Raw genomic sequence first — 17264 nt, forward strand, 5'->3', positions numbered from 1 at the left:
GAGAAATCATCACAGTACAGTACAATAGGAATAAACAGATTAGCAGTTGTCGGACACACGAACCCCCTCCTGTATCCAACAACTGCTAATCTATGTATTCTCTTTCTCTTTGGTGATGTTTTGCCCCCCTCCTCCGCTTCCTCCTGCTCATAAGGCATGCATACCTCTCCACGTCCCAGTAACTAATCATCATACAGATCTGGCCAAGAATAGAGTAGCTGCACACACAGGAAATATCATATTCAAGCTTTCTAGAGTTTCACCTGTGCTTCCCAAGTTCATTTCCCATGCCTCAACCAAGAAGATGCCAGCATTGTCTGCTTCAGTGGGCAGAAATCAGACTTCAAAGCCTGGAGGCCTAGCAGGATAGTTTGGAGAGTCATTCAAATGTTCCAGTGTTTGAGTGCAGGACCATTTATATTCCCACAATAATGTTTACTGTGCTTCTGTCTTGTTGGCTGTGCTCCTTCACTAACCCTGATGTGTTTTTAGAGGATTCAAACGTATCAGTGCGGTGATCAGAGACCTGCTGCCAACTAAGCAGGGTAACCTCTCTGTGTTGTGAAACCAGAAAGTATAAGACTAAGAAGTAAACTTTGCATCAAATGTCACATGGTCAGTTTCAGTCTTTGATAATGTGTCCCAACAGAAAGGAAATGTAAGAAGTTTACTTGCATTGTAGAAAAATTTAAAGTTACCTTTAAGAGAAATGAGCCAGGACAAGCTTCCCTCAGATAGCTGACACCCTCCTGCTCGGGAGGATCAAAGAGCCTCTGTGTGCACATTAGGAAAATACAGGGGACTCATTTCAAGCGCTCAAAGTGCCACATAGATGCTTAGCCACACATTCCCCCTGTCAGAGGCAAACAAAGACCATTTTCTGGGAGGAGAAAGGCATGCCGTTTCCTCAACATGCCTCACCTGTGCTGACCAATCACAATAGCAGCTACAATCCCGAGCCCTGAAGGAAGATAGGTGAGGGTTTATGTTGTCATTGGTGGATGTTTTACAATCGGGTGTAATACATCTCGCAGTTAATGTTTATTTTCACAGGGACCACCTCATTCCTTTGGTCTGACCCAGAAGGATGCGGTGTATAATCATAACAGCATTGATAGGAGCGTGTTTAAATGTCTGCAGAGCAGCACACGTTATACATTCATTCAGCTTCTGCTGTGTCAACAAGCCAGCTGTCATTCTGTTAACTGGAAATGTTATCTTGATTTTAAGCATGTACATGCAAATATTTCAGTAAAACACAAGCAGCGCCAAATACTAGAGCTAAAATAGAGTTTAATTAGTTTCTCTTCGGAGTTACATTTAAGAGAAGTGTGTGAAGTAGAGGTTGTTTTTAGTGAAACCGAAGGTGAAGCCAAAGGGGAACATTTGTGCCAGCTTCCTGAGGACAGTGAGTGGTGGCAGCACTGAGAGGCCCATATTATGTTCCTTTGTCCGTCATGGTTGGTACACCTGAACAAAACAGCGTTAAAGGGTCAGTACACCCAAATTATAAATTTTTAAAAAATTCTTATATACCTCAAATGGTATTTAGCCATGCAGATGTTTTTGGTTTTATCAGCTCAGCTCTGTTAGTCCATTAGAAGTTCAAATAAAGTCAATATTTTACTTATGTAAAATTACAAAAATGTCATCCACAAAACTGACTTAAGCCACCTATCAGACATAAAGCATTTACTGTACAGAATGGCTGAAATAATTATATTATCATATTATTATCTATATTTAAGCAGGAATACCATCCAGCATAGTGCAATGTTGTGATCACAGCAGTTTATATAATTTCAGCTAATCCCCATGATATCTGCAAGACCTTGCAATATTGTCCAGTAACTGCAATTTTACTGTAAATATGACCATGTAAAACAAGTAAAATCTCATTTCATTGTAGAGATGCATGCAGCATATTGATTCGCTCAACCCCTCTCTCTCTGTTTATCACTGGGATACTGCTGTGGGACCAGAGCTCTGGGACAGAGTTACATACTAGGGGTTGACAGATATTGTTTTTTCATGGTCGATACTGGTACCGATTATTAGTAGTTAATGTGAGACCAATAACCAATATTTGGAACCGATGCATTTGCAATAAAATAAAAACACACAAACTTCGTTTAAGTGGCCTTAGCAAATGTTAAATCAAAACTGAAAAGCTCAACCTTTTTTATGAAGTTAAGTGAAAATAAATAAAATAAATAAAAATAGCGCCCTGAGGTTTTACAAAGTAAATTTCCTCCCAAGTTGACGCTTTCTTTGTACTTTTCAATTAATTAATTTTATCAGCAATCATTAAAATAAAATGCAGATACAGATAATCAGCAAAATGCCAAATATCGTCTTCAATAATTGGCCAGGTCGATAATCTGTCAACCCCTATTACACACACGCAGTGACAGGGCTTAGTGTTAGCATCACAAAGTTTACATTACCAAAGGGTTTTTAACAAGTTTAAGGTTAGAGTTTAGCTGGTTTGGTGTTGGCGTGAGGTTAACAGCTCGCTGTCAGACGTTTGGCCTATGGCTGCTGCAGGGCTTTTGCCCAAGATGTAAAATATGACGAGTGGGGACAAGATGAAGCTGTGATGAGTTAGGTTGTGTGGGTAACTCTGTGGGAAACACTAAATTCTGATAATTATAGCAAGCTACAAATCCATGACAGAATCACAACTATTTTTGCAATTTTTACTTGCCCCTGTAATTTCATTGCCAAAAAAGGCTATTAACATCACAACTGCATTGTAATTTTTCACTTTTTCAGAAAAGCTTCTGTGAAATCAGGCCTTTCAGGATGCAACAATCCCAAAATATAAATACTCAAGAACAGTACTAGTCGTGGGGTTTCTCTGAGATTTCTGCCTCCACCGCGTTACAGTGCACATGAGCAGAGTTTAATTTGTGATGCTTACAGCCTTAAAAGATGTTGCAACAGCTATGTGTCTTTTGAGAATCAATGTTTCAATGAAAACGACAGTGCAATCTGTTTCAGTGTTGTAAGTTTAATCACAAACAAAATTTCACTCTCTTCAAATATCAGAGCAGTTGCCCAAATGTCAGAGACAAGTATTCGGGTAGAGGTAACTGAGGAAATATATTTTTTAACTTATGAACTAAGACCAAAGAATGATCAATTAAAAGGAACTGCGGCATTCACATTAAAAAATAACACCAAACAAGCCCTTTAGTCTGACAGAGAGCCCATCATTGTTTTCAACAGATAAAGTGAGATTAGCCAACTTTGAAGAAATGCTGTTTTAAGGGTGGAGATGGAGAGTGTAAATCAGCTGGCACTGCAGCTCAACACCTCGCTGAATCTCACAAATCACAGACTGGGAGGCCCTGAGTTTGTGTGCCAAGCTGGAACTCAGGGCCTCCTGGACTCAGCTGTAATCTGACAGAGAATCAGATCGATAATAAAACATCACTGATGGCCTCAAGCTTTAGACAGTCCACAGACCATGAAAAGGAGAATATGCACAAGTTCATGATTGATAGGACCGAGTAGAACCAATGAGGTGATTAATTATGGGAGCAGATGTTTTTAAAAATCTTTCTCTTGCTCATTTAAAGCAGACATATTTCTATTAAGCCTCTGGAAAGCTGTAACGTGCAAACGAATTGTCTGTTCTCGGCATCATGGAGGCTTCTCCCTGCTGTGATGTTGCAGGGCAGAGAAGAGGAGAAGAAAAAAGCTGATGACAGGGTACTTTCATGTTACTTATCGTGACACCCTATCAGAGCGATCTAGATGGGCCAGACAAAGTACCACCAGGTCCCGTAGCTCTGAGACGAATCTCATCTGTTTCATCATATCTCCCCGCCTTCAGTCCTCGGGCAAGATGGGAGGTTGGTGGTCCACACAGTTAGACCACAGTGAAAACAGAGGGGGAGTCTGAATGACAGATAAGTCTCGTCTTATTCAAGAGGAGGCATCTCTGTTTTATGAAGGACTTACAAATATGGAGCTGGATGAAAAGAGAGAGAAGAAAAGCTCCGATAAACTACACACACATCGTCTCACGCAACACTTCTCAGGACGAGATAGCGTGCTCATCTCTTAAATGTCCCCGAATCTGGAAAAGGGTGCATGTGAGGATGGAGGCAACAGGATCTAACAGAAAACAGAGCGTTGCAGAGATTTTATGTAATGCATTTCTGCACAGAACATGAACCCTTTTACAACCAGAAAAAAGACATCTAAATAACATTTAAGATGCACTAATATTTCTGTGGTTGACGTATCAGTGTCAGCCGATCTCTGACTATGACGTGGAAAAACTGAGATGAACTTGGCTTTGTGACGCCTTCTCTGCCTGCATGCCCGTCAGCATGTGCTGTGATGACGTTTCCAGACGTCACTCGATATGTATCACATACAGCAGGGAGACATTAATGTGAGAAGCTGCCCAGAACTTAAGTTAAGAGTAGGAGTTATTTTTTTAAAAATGAACTGCAAATCTGTCGAGATAAATCTGATATTACATTTGCTTTGTTGATTTCATGTGACAATGTCATTAAATTCAAACAAGAACAAGATTCTTCAGCCTTGCTTACATCTTTTAACACTAAAAGCTAGGCAGGGAAATTTCATTCATTTTGCAAGTATTTAATCACAGTTAATGTCTATAAATATATCAGCATATAAATTCAGTATCTGTGGGTGATAGTAAAAGATTACAGTATCTGAAGGTTTTTGGTTTCCGTTTGTAGTCCGAAGACTATGGACCAGCCACAATTGAGCGGGCTTTGGTTGCATGCAACTAAACGTTCCATATGGAAAGCAAAAGATGCAGAACGCATTGGCAGAATTGCAATTTCAGAACTCATCTGCTATCGTCTGATGACAATTTAGCCTTTTTAAAAGAATTATCTGGATTCATGTACAGATAACTGTTGATATTAGTCGTCTCCCAACTCTATCCTTGGGTCTTGAATTGCTAATCAGACTGTGAACAATGACTCCACAGGAGAAAGTCTTGGACCGGATATCTGTTATGATTTCTGCAACCTCTGAAATACTCACTGTTGTTCCCAGAGGCTAAATTGTCGTCCAATCGATAGTAATGGTTTCTGGGAAAGGATCACAATTAGGGATGGGTATTGGCACTAGATACCTTTAAGGTACTGACTGAAATAACTGCCAAGGAGTATGCTCCAGTCAAGAGATGCATTTACCTGCATTCAATTGTTTTTATACCCAGATCCAGAAAAAAATAACTTCCCTGCTAACAATCAGAGCAAGCATTCTTTGATTGAATGTGGTGTTTAGCTTTGATTGGTCCAAAACCACAACAGCTACAACCCAGTTGGCAGTACAGCTTGCAAGATGTCACAAAAACATTTGACGGTATGGCTGTGTGGCATCTGCTGACATTTTACACAGCTGATTGCTCACATTCACATCATGGGTATCTAATGAAGCAGAAAAAAGAAGGCATCAAATGAAGTGATCTATTGGTATCGCTCACTAAAAGGGTAGCTTATGGTATAGGTATCTTCATTTTTTAAATATTACCCAGACCTACTCACAACAGACAAATTCAAATTGGCGCTAGAGGAAAAGTCAGGATATCACCAAAGTCATTAAGATTCATCCTATGGGGATCATGAATTAATTTATAAAATTGCATTGTAATCCATTAAATAGTTATTGAGATACAGCAGATCCAGAATGACGATGCCATCCCTCGAGCTGTGCTGCTAATAAGCATCAGTGCTATCTGACGAAAGTGACAAAACTAAACCCTTCACAGCGCTGCTAATAATGCCTACCAGAACACTGCAGGGTGAAGGTATTTGGCGGTTAAAGGTATGTAATTTCCTCTTTTACCGTTGTTCTTGCTCAGAGCTTGTTCCTGCATGGAGCTGCAGCGGGAAACTCCAACTTCCCAAGACAGAGCACACTCTGCTCATCTGCACCAGCTCTGCCAGGTGTCAGCTTGTGACGCCTTAATAAAAAGACATTTTTTCCGTGCTCGTAATGTATGAGTGAGAAGTCTATAAATATCTTGAATGCTTGCTTGATTTGTTTGTTCATTCTTAGTTTAGACGTTGTTCTGAAAGAGCATCTGATTATAGATTTGTCGTATGGTGGTAAATTTGGAACATCAAGGTACCTGTCATCTTTTATCTCCACTTCACTGTTAAATATGGTACAACGACTGTAAATTACATCCATAATAGAAAATCAAACAAAACTGCAAATGAGACTAATTTTAGACCCTCTTTAAGTGTGCTCTACATTGTTCAAAATCTTGGCCTCAGACGCTGCAGTCCTCGGAGGAATTCTTATTGTAGAGATAAGGACAGACTGCTCTATTTGTCAGTGCAGGGGGCCCCTTAAGGGCCCGGAGAATCTGATGTCCACACACACTCTCTCTCCTGCACTCTGACATTTTCTCAGCAGTATGAGGTTACATACAAGGAAAAAGACATCTACATCATCAAGCCTCCTTTTCCACGAACAAAACGGCCTCTCACTCCTGTTTCTGGTGACATAAGGACGAAATGTCAAAAGTTCCCAAAAGGTTGCCGCCAAACAAAGTATTCTCTAAATGAGAATGGACAGGAGGTAGTATTTTTAGATGACCTGTGTATCAGTTGCTATTTTTATCTGCAGCTTCTGTTTGGTACGATGACCCGTGACCTGTGAGGTTCTTACTGAATTTTAGAAAGGGGCAAAGAGCATATAGTGTACTGAAGTACATCCCTGGGATTACAAGCGTTTCAGGGTGAGGGTTTGTAACCTGGGGTAGCTGCAGGCTAGCGGGGTCACAGCCCACCCAAGGGGGAGGGAAGAGAGGGTCACAGAGGCTGAGGAGGATGCATGTTCCCAGAGACAAAGTAGACAGCTCCAAAGCTCAAACACAAAACACAGGAAAGCAGCAGCAGACAGGCGGAAAAGGCTTGATTCTTGATACAAAAAAAAAAAAAAACTGGCAAAAAATGTGGCAACTCAATGAAGCCAATAGAGACCCAATTTCAGGTGAGATCATGCTGACTATTAATTGCACTTTAAACATTGAGATATCTCTAAGCAGTGCAGGAAAGATTACAATTTGGACAGCGCAACCAAAGTGAATTACAATACACTCTTGCATACTTGATTGCAGCGCGGTCCCTCAGGAAGAAAAGGTTATAGGATCTCTGAAAAGGCGGCCATTGTTCATCATCTCCAGCAAAATGACTTTGTAAAATTGAGAGGAAGAAAGGCAAACCACTGGACCAGTGTGATAGCAGCCCATGAAAGTGGAGAGCACTGATGCATGAGTGAAAAGCGCCTTATGTCAAATATAATTGTCCTGCCCTGAAAAACAAGCTAGCGATGTCTGATTTGATTCCCTCCTGTTTGGCTCAAGTTACTTCCTGTCCGCTTTAAGCATGTTTGCCGAGACAATTAAGCTCCTGGAGAGATTTTGGGATGTTCCCATGTCTTTGTCCACCAAAGAGCTGATATTAATGACCTCCAATTTCCTGCTCTTTTTCTTTCTTTTAAGTTTTTTAAAGTCCCTGCAATTTGGTTTTAAATCCTAAAGCAACTGTTTGAGAGCATTTTCGAGTCAGTTAGCTCGGCTAATGTTTTGTGTAGGGATAGCAGCTGTGAACATTGACTTCCTGAAAATTTGTGGTTTTGTGGATTTAACTAACACGACATGCGTTATTGTAATTATTGAGCTTCAGGTGCTGATAGGCAGATTTTTATTTACTTTTTTGTTTACCCCTCTTTGAGTATTTTTGCTAAGCTAATTGGCTGCTGGTGGTAGCTTCATGTTTTCCATACTGCGTATCTTTTGAAAGTGGTTTTTTTTTTTTTTTCGCAAAATGTTTAGTGTTTCTCATTGACATCAAAATGATATGTCCAAATAAGCAATAATTAACACAAAAGTTTTTGGAAACAAGGCCAATAGTCTTAAGCCATGCTAGCAGTTCTGTAAGACTATGTGAAGTTGATGTTGCAATGTTAAATTTGGGGGACAAGGGCGCCATCTTGTGAGGAATGGGCTCTGGTACCTGTGCCTCCTAAAGTGGTCAAGCAACGGTACTAAATGCTTGACCTAGACTTGGCAGCCCAAGGCAGGAATACAGACCGTGCTGCATTACCTCCGCTCACATACCTGGTTTTAGGACTGCGTGCAAAGGCTACACTGCATGAGTTAAAATGTTACAAATCCCTGAATACTCATGAACAGTTTTGTAGTGGCTGGCTACAATATCTGCTTATGAAAAGCTCACAAACTGCAGCAGCACAGTCATACATGCAAAGGTAAGGTGACACTCCTATATCTGGCCCAGTTAGTCTATTAAACCAAACAAAATAGAAAAGGTAAGCAGCAAATAACCACCATAGCAGGCCCAGGTAATAGTGAAAACCTCATTTTCTATAGGCACAGTGATGCTTTGATCTAAATGCTCACGTTAGCATGTTGACATGTTCGCAATGACAGCATGCTGAGGTTTAACGGGTATAATGTCCATCATGTTCACTAAGCATGTTAGCATGCTAAAATTTGTACACTTATACAGCTAATGCTGGTGAATGTAATTAGTTTTGCAGGTATTTCTTCATAAGTAGAAAACAGAAACTTTGACTTGATGGTAGCATTAGATAAACAGTCCAAAGTTATTACATTACATCCTGAAGGAGACAACATAACACAAATTCCATGGCATCCAATCCAATAGTTGTTGAGACGTTTCACTGGTGCTACATAAAATTCTTGGAATGACCCAAGTCAGTGAGATTCATCCTCTGGGAACCACAAATGTGTATATAAAATTTAATGGCAAGCCATCAAAGTTTTTGAGCAATCTGGACCAAAGTGGTGCACTGACCGACTGACGCTGCCATCTATAGCCATATAGTGTAGAAATAAATAAAAAAGTGTTATGTAATATTTATATACCTAATTAATTACCGTTAGTGAAACCCTGTGCCCCAAATAAGACCAAAACAAATATTTTTATAAGTCGGTCCTCCCCGAGTGGAGATACCAGCTGTTAAGTCAAGATGGAGGAGGTGGATGTCTCTCAAGGACACTTGTCCATGCGCCAGCCTCCGTCTCCTGTCCTGAGTTGTTGGCTCTGTGCTGAGATGTCGGCAGTGGCCCTTCTCCTGGCTTTTCTTTTGCCCTGTTGCTGCTGGCCTGGAAGCATGTCCAGCTGTCCCATCATTCTGTCAGCGCCGCTGTCTCCCTCAGCCCCAGATTAAAAACGCCAAAGGGGCCGCCAGGAAAAGTGGCTCGCCCCGTCTCTCAGGACTTATGTCAAAAATGTTTCAGTCCTCAGGTAATTTGCTACAGTCTGGGATCCTTTCACTATTACTTCAAAGAGCCTCGCAAAGAGAGGGAAAGAGAGAGAAATGAAAGGGAGGAAAAATGATATTTAGTTGTGGGTAGTGACAGATCTACATTCTTGAGTATTGACATGCGATCTGAGTGAGGAGTCCTCCTCCTCCTCTGGGGATGCTGACTGAGTGTGCTGCAGTCCTTAAATCCGACTGATAAAAAACACTGTGTCCATGGACTGTCGTCCAAAATCGAGCTTAGTTAAACAAACTGACTCAACACCAAAAGAATTCACAGTCACTCCTATACAAACAGACAGCAGACAGCACAGCTAAATGTTCTTTTTTGATTGTTTCAAGGTTTTGAAAAGTTTAGCACCTAGTTATTCACTTGACACATTAAATGTTGTTAAAAGCAATGTTAATAGGGCTATTCATGATTCTTATAGATATAACTGCACAGATATCAGAATGAGTTATTTCCATCGCCCAAATATCAGGTAGTTAAAGGGATAGTTCAAATTTGTGACGTGGGGTTTCATTGTGTACTTATCCATAGTCAGTATATTACATACTACAGATGGCAGTCAGCATGCCCCCAGTTCAGAGAAGCAAGCTGGAGTCGACTACAGAAGCTAAGCAATGTACGGCTGTGGATGGAATCAGCAACAAATCATATTTTACTCACCTAAAAAAAGTTCCACCTACAAAAAATCAATATCAGTTTAATATTTTCATTTGCTTTACATTTCCATCTAACAGCAATTTCCAACTGGAAAATGAAGCCATTCTATTGCTCTTCAAAGCCAGACTGCTGGTCTACCACTGCCTTGGACATTTATTTGTTTGTGTTACTGTGTGACTGGTGTTTTAAAGTGTTAGTCCAAGTTACACAAAAAGAGAAACAGACTAACTGATCGAAGCAGCAGTAGGCCAGCAGCTCCGATGTTCAGTCAGCTAAAATTACTGTTTTTGTCGATGAGGTTTGGTGGCTTTGACAAGATCATAGCCATTGATGGGCTTCCTGCCAAAACGAGTTGTCTATTGGAAAGGTAAAGTAGTGAAAATACTCTCAATATCAATATAGCATACACTTTACAGATTATTGTTGTTTTGTTTTTTTTTACTTTTCATAGGTGCCTGTTTAATATGTTTTCTTGCTGACCCCTGCACAGCAGTAGAGTGCTTAGCTTCCATTTCGAAATCCAGCATGCTTCTCCAAACTCGAGGTGTGTCGACTGACATGTACAGTACAAAATATGTTGACTATAGATAAGTATGTCATACAACCCAGTTTAAAAAAAACCTAAACTATCCCTTTAATGTGAACAATCTTCTGTGGATTGTGATTGTATCCAGCCTGAGGCAGTTCTTCTTAATCTGGACGTAAGTTAAGGTGTCTGAAATGGTCTTAAATGCTGTTGGATTAGTGCTTTTGCATAAATGTTGGCAAGAAAAGTTAGCTCTGCCCTCTGTGTAAGGTAATCCTCTGCTACTGGACTTAAGTACAAACTGGTTAAGACCTGTGGAATGAGGAAAAGAGACAGCAAGCATCAGTTAACATAGCTCGGAAACCTAGATTTATAACATTGTCGCAGTTGACCTTAAAGGTACTCTGGAGCTAGAAGTATTTAGTTCAAGCAAGTCGAGTTAAACATTAGACATGAAGAGGGAGATCTGAAGAGCTTAGCAGTGGATTTACTGTTTTTACTGTCTAGATCTTTCAATGACACTCATGAAAAGCACCTGTCCTGTGCAATCTTTCTGTTTGTGTGAATATGTTCAAAGCGTGCAGGTTTTTGTGCCTCTGCAGCAGCGATAGCAGACGCCAGAGGCATAATGTTTTGCGGTTATCTGTCCATACGCGTCATTCTTATGAACACAATATCTCAAGAGGACCTTGAGAGAATTTCTTCAAATTTTTGGCACAAATATCTATTTGGACTCAACGATGAACTGATTAGAATTTGGGGGTCAAAGGTCACTGTGACGTTACATCAGTCTCCTTGTCGTGAATGTAATATTTCAAGAAAAGCCTTGAGAGAATATCCTCAAATGTGGCATAAACATCCACTTGGAATCAAGAACGAAGACCCAGGACGAGAGGGATGGGGGAGGGTGGGACGGGGGCAGGGTTAGAAATTAGCACCAGCCAAATGCTGGTAAAATATGCAAGTGGCTGCAAGATCTGGTCTCCTTACCTGACGAAGAAACAACGGTCTTTTATTGAGTGGCTGGTAGATTTTGGAATCCACGAGCCACAGTGGCAGGTGGACAAAAAAGTGAATTTCCACCTCTGGAGGGGGGTTTGGGGCTGTCACTGTCTATGGGATATGTAGAGTCAATTTTACACTTTGTATATTGAAAACACAATAAAAAAAGAGGCTTCAAATAAGAACAATGGATGAAGTTTATGGATGATGTTCAGAGTTTGGTGGTCAAAGGTCACCTCACAAAACATGTTTTTGGTCGTAAATAAAGAATTCATACACTATTTCTGACAGATTTTCACACAGATGTCTACATGGATAAAAAAATAAAGTGAAGACATTATCTTCAAAAGGTCAAAGGTCACTGTGACATCATGATGTTCAGCAAAAACATGTTTCGGGCAATTACTCAGCATCATAAGTCAGGAACAGAAGTGGACATTTGGTCAGATACTGAATTAGTAACAGTAATCTTGGGTGTTCACCTTGAAACTGTGCTGATTGTAGAGAAAGGGGAAGGTGTGTGAAGCATCCATGTTTTCACAGAGGATGTTAACTCTAAGTGAAACTTGACAGGTTTGCAGAGGCGTACAACTGCCAGGTGGTAATTCTAGTTTCAACTTTTGAAATACTCAAACACAAAGGTATTCAGAGATCCTCAGCAGGCCATGACAAACCCTTGACACCTCCACGGCACAACCTCTCTAGTTTTCTCCAAATCAGGAATGCATGGGTTCATTCATGGCAAACAAAAACAGTGATTAAAGACGGTAACAGGATCAGCTCTAATCAGCGTGTCCTGAGAAAGCGCCAAGGAGTTTTCAACCATTGTCAGGTCACTCTAAGAGATGATCTCTTTCCCTATTAATTATGTGCCGTGCCGCTGCAATCGTCCTCTCTGGCGTGAGCGACCTTCTCTGCTTTCATGTGTCTGTGCAGAATGATCAAAACACGCAGAGAGACAGTGTGGAGAATCAGGCTCCCAGTGATGTGCCTGCCCTCTCATTTTTCTGACAGAGAACAATGGACACCTCATAACTAATGGCACAGAGAGAGCTTCTTCAGTGCAAAAATTAGCAAAGGGGGGGGGGGATAACCATTATCCAAAGACATGTTCTATCATGTGATAGATTCTGTTTTCTAAAGCCAGATCTGTCCGTGCTTTCCTGCTGAAAATATTCAGAGCTTGTAATAAAGATTTGATCATCAGATAAAGAGTGGGTTGAGCACTGAGAGACAGAAGAATGATGATCGTGCATCTTGGGCTTATCGCTGATGGAATAGCTCAATGACATCCTCTATTTAGCCCAAATGACAGCCCCCTTCTGTTATCCTCACTGTGAGAGGTCAGGGAGGGATGGAGATACTTTGCTGCTGTGTCACTGCTGCCCTCTGTTGGTCACAACTTTAACATCCTCTAAACCTCTCAACTGTTTCCACACTCAGTACCTGCCACTGTTGGTGCTTCATATTTCATATTGTGCACACTAAATGAGCCCAGTAAGGTTTGGGTTAAATGAATAATTCAGCTGTTGGTCTACCGCTGCCTCGAACTGTTAATTTGCTTGTGTTATTGTGTGACTTTGGTGTTTTAAAGTGTTAGTTCGGATTCACCAAAGTCACACAAGAAAATAAATTAACTGAGGCAGGCCATGGTAGACAAGCAGCTTCTGTGTTCAGCGCAGTGGCTTAAGTTAGTAACACAAGGCCCAAGTGCAGGCTATTTTGATATGCCCTTTGGCTCCATAGTTATAAAGCGCACATGAACACACTTGGTTATGCACACACAATTAGGCACAGATGGATAGATAGATAGATGGAGGCTGTATCAACCATGTGAGAATGTTTAACTTCAGCTATTGTACTTGCAGAGTACAGAGGTCAAAGAGGAAGTGATCAAAAACATAGCTAGATCATGCTGTGACAGTCCAACTACACAAACGTGACAGCAAACACCCAACTGTCTGCTGAAATGAACGTGGACTTTTTCAGGCTTTTTTAGCAGTCTACAACAACCCCACGAGCTGTAAAATTTATCAGCAAACAACACCATGCTAAGAAAACGGACCAGCTAGAGCAGCACACACACAGTTAACCCACGAAAGTACAGACACACAATGAAACAGGTGTTTGGCAGTGACCTGACTCTGAAATAATTACCTTTTAAGGCACGGCGGCCCAACAATAGCCCAAATCCCCTTGAAAAAGCACTTGTACTCACCTTTTTGAATGCTTCTGACTCTGTCTCTGACTGGTTAGACCTGCAACCGAAAATATGTACATACAAGGGTTATTTAATGCTAGAAAGGGCTAGCATCTACTTGGCAATTAGTTAGCTTATCATACTAATTTATAGGCTGGTTATCCACCTGGTAGAGGCATTTATTTAATAGCAGGCTACAACTTTGCCTAAATATTACATGTATGTCTTGTCTTAACATTCACATCTAACACAAAAGCCAAATGTTAAGGTAATTTAGAAGCAGCACTCGCTGTCTCTTATTTAGACCAACCTTATGTGGCTTCCTCCTGAGGTTAGCTTACCTGCTACATGTTTGTTGACACACGCTGTGCGGAGCTACGAGGGGCGTGTCCTTCAGCTGGCGACTGTGAGATTAATTTTTTTTTTTTTTAATCCAAAACAATATAATTTAGGGAGTTTTGCAACCGTTTCCTCCTGTTCTTTTCTCTCCTGTCTTTTCAAGCAACCGCCTTTGCGTTTGAGTGACTGCTCGCGTGATTAGCGCAGGTTGCGTCTCTTGTCACGTGATCAAATAGAGGCTTTGATTGGACACCAGCAATGGTTGCATCTGAATATGAAATAAATGTCATATAAAATAAGAAAATATTCATTTGATTGAATAGTTTTCAATGGTTTTTCATAGTTTACATAGTAGTATAAACGTAGAATAATCTTATAATTTGGAGGGAATCTAAATGAAATGGTACCTTTCCTAAAGAGTTTTGATGAAAGGGTGACTTTTTTTGTAATATTATGATTTTTTTCTTAGTTGTGGGTAGATGGGCTTCATTGGCATTTCTGTTGTTTTGTTTTTTGTTTGTTTGTTTGTTTGTTGCTGTTGTTAAGTATTTTGCTTCCATTAAGTATGTCTTTAAGACTAGTGGAATTAAAACGTGCAAAAATACACAGAGGAGTTTATTTTAGTTCTAAGGAGTTCTGGGAGTTTCATAGTGATATCAATTTAAAATGTGTACCTTTCTCATTTGTACTTTTTTGGAATTTTACAATAAATATCTTTAAGGGTCCTTTTCTCAAAAATAGATTTTTTCTTATTATTTTTACTTTGAGACAGAAATCTCTATTTCAGTAGCACATACATACATTAAATTTAGTATTCATATTTTAATTGTGAAGGGTATTACATAGGGGTTGGTTCATATTTAATTCATAACCTGATTTATATAACATTTTATATATGTTGATGTCAGTACTTTCTGATTTATGGAGTGATTAAAAAAAGATTCCCTCTGTAAAAACGTTACTACTAATATGTACGTACTCTAATATGTCAACCAAGTGAAATATGTATTGTGAACCTGTTTTATCCCAAATTCAGACATCTGTTTTGGAAATGTGTGCAAATTGGTAGCCGACATTTTAATTTTTAATTAATACATGTAATCATAACATTTCAGAAAGCTTGTAACACAAGCCGTTATTTTCTTAATGTAAGTAATCAACCCTGGAAAATATTAATGGTGATGTATATCAATTAAAGGTTTATTCATGTGTCTAAGCGACATCACACCAGTGGCCTCTGAAGGAGTTCACAATAGGTGTACAATAACATGGATACCATGGATAAATGTATAAACTTAGACTCATTCAGTTCAAGTAGAAGTTTTATTTAGCAAAAAAATACAAAATATAGGAAATTTGAATAATATATACACTGTACATTCCCAGCATGGAGAGTTGTTCCTCCTCCCCACAACCAGTGATTGCAGTTAGTTCCCACTAGGTGGCCCTGCTTTTCCCAGTTTGTCAGTCTCTGCTCCTCCTCATCAAAACCAAGGTCTCCACATAGCTGAAGAGGAGTTTGGTGGTGACCCCTCCCTGGGTGCAGGGTGTGGAGGGGATCTCAGTGAGATGAGAGGGGGGCAGTGGAGGGCAGGAGGGCCTGAGTGAGGGGCTGTGGGTGAGAAACTAAAGAAGGAGGTGTTGGAGGACAGAGGTGACAGGCTGGGGGGGAAGGAGAAGTGAGAGGCAAATGACGGGAAAGGAGGAGAGGTGGCATATGTGGAGAAGGAAGGAGAAAACCAGGGGGAGGGAGGAGGGGACAGATAGTCGTGGCACGGTGTGGAGCAGGACTGAGGCTGGAATGGGGAGAAAGATGGTAACTTGGGAGGCTCATCTTTCATCTCAGAGGTGCATACGGTATCCAGAGATACTCCATCTGGTCCATCAGCCGCCTCAGTCTCAGGCACTCTTTGGCTGAAGTCTGGTTTGTTTGCATGCTGGCTCTGTGTGTGATGTTTCAGCCCCTCCATCAGGCTCGATCTCTGTGTCGGTGTTATTTTGTGCATGTAGCTGGTCAGCTGGGCCACACACTGCTGAAATCCTGCACTCTCTATGGTGAAGAGAGCAGGAGCGTTGGACTCAAAGTGATGAAGACTCACCACAGGAGCAGGAGTCTTTGTGTGACTACTAGCAGAGTCTGCGGTAACTGAAAAAAACACCAGAATGAGGGATCAAACAGGAATATACGATTAAAACACTGATTTATTGCAGAAAAATGAACTTTTGTGACAAATTTGAACAAATGAATGAACTTTTTTTGTTTGACTAACCCTTTCTCAGATTCTTCCCATCTGTCCACTTCTGCAGATACTCCACAGCCAAGTCAAGAATCTCTGCTTTCTCTATTTTAGGATTCTGCAGCCGCTGTGGGTGATCACAGTGTGACAGGGGAGACATACATTTCATCATTGTAAGGCTGTGATCCCTTTAAATATGTGTGAAGGATGAGTGGGATTTGTATGACTCACTGGATCAGACGTGTAATTCAACAGCAAACTTCTCAGTTCAGCCAGACTTTGATTTATTCTGTCCCTCCTCTTCTTTTCCACAACTGGTTTCAGAACCTAGAATGAGATGAACAGCATTATGTGAGTGGTAAAGCTGTGGTCCCAGCTCTCTGACCAAAAGGTGTCTCATCACCATACACTGTATATAAAGATTATATATATATATATAGTCTATGGTCACTACATTTATCCACATGCAGTGTACAGCGTACCATTTTCCCATTTTCTATTTAGGAACCTTTTGGTTTTGTGATGCCTTAGTGATCTCTAATGCTGTAAATCAGTTGTAAGCCATTGATAAGAACAACTTTTAGGTTGCCATGTTATTAGAAATGTCTTAAACTTGCTTGCTCTATCATTATTAAGAAACAAAATAAATTCAAAGTTCTTACCCTTTTTCTGGTCTTGCCATCCTCTTGTATTGGGTTTTGTAGTTTCCTGGTCATATTGCAGAGTTTGGTCCAAATGTCCTGACCGAAGGTTGCTGCAGTTCAAACAGCCCCCTGTTGCCTGTGGGTGGCTATAAGTAGAGCTGGTGCTGCCTCTGATTGGCTGACAAGTGTTAGTGACGACACTTAACAGAAAATGGTCCATAGGCTTCCCAACTTTATTATGGCCCGTTGTAAAAATTGAAACTGTGTTTGAAAACTCGCAAATTAGCCTACTTTTTAGCAACTGATATCAAAGCAAACAGTTTTACCAATAACC

At 40.6% G+C, this 17264-nt stretch overlaps 2 protein-coding genes across 2 annotated transcripts in view; both read right to left on the bottom strand.

Moving 5' to 3' along the window:
• Nucleotides 1–14258, bottom strand: part of micu3b (mitochondrial calcium uptake 3b) — a 53224-nt gene extending 38966 nt beyond the window's left edge. Inside the window, exons 1-2 of the mRNA XM_088081340.1 lie at nucleotides 14052–14258; nucleotides 13729–13768 (exon numbers count right to left, since the gene is read on the bottom strand). The gene's annotated coding sequence lies outside the window, so the exon portion shown is untranslated. The remainder of the gene's footprint in view (nucleotides 1–13728; nucleotides 13769–14051) is intronic.
• A 1247-nt stretch (nucleotides 14259–15505) lies between these two features.
• Nucleotides 15506–17030, bottom strand: her11 (hairy-related 11). Its single transcript, XM_042492812.2, has 4 exons — nucleotides 16949–17030; nucleotides 16518–16613; nucleotides 16320–16413; nucleotides 15506–16186 (listed from the first exon to the last, which is right to left on the bottom strand). Exons 1-4 carry the CDS (start codon nucleotides 17000–17002, stop codon nucleotides 15534–15536), a joined length of 897 nt encoding a protein of 298 aa, XP_042348746.2. The 5' UTR covers nucleotides 17003–17030; the 3' UTR covers nucleotides 15506–15533.
• Nucleotides 17031–17264: the final 234 nt, after the last annotated feature.

Source organism: Plectropomus leopardus, chromosome 8 (assembly GCF_026936395.1).
Source record: "Plectropomus leopardus strain MGB_pleo_1.0 chromosome 8, ASM2693639v1, whole genome shotgun sequence".
NCBI classification, from domain to species: domain Eukaryota; kingdom Metazoa; phylum Chordata; class Actinopteri; order Perciformes; family Serranidae; genus Plectropomus; species Plectropomus leopardus.

What these genes read in the sequence shown, in the direction of transcription:
- her11 (XM_042492812.2), bottom strand. Translation starts at nt 17,002, where the DNA reads ATGACCAGGAAACTACAAAACCCAATACAAGAGGATGGCAAGACCAGA. An exon ending in ATGGCAAGACCAGAAAAAGG is followed by an intron (nt 16,614 to 16,948) that starts GTAAGAACTTTG and finishes ATCTCATTCTAG; the next exon opens with GTTCTGAAACCAGTTGTGGA. An exon ending in TGGGAAGAATCTGAGAAAGG is followed by an intron (nt 16,187 to 16,319) that starts GTTAGTCAAACA and finishes CAGTTACCGCAG; the next exon opens with ACTCTGCTAGTAGTCACACA.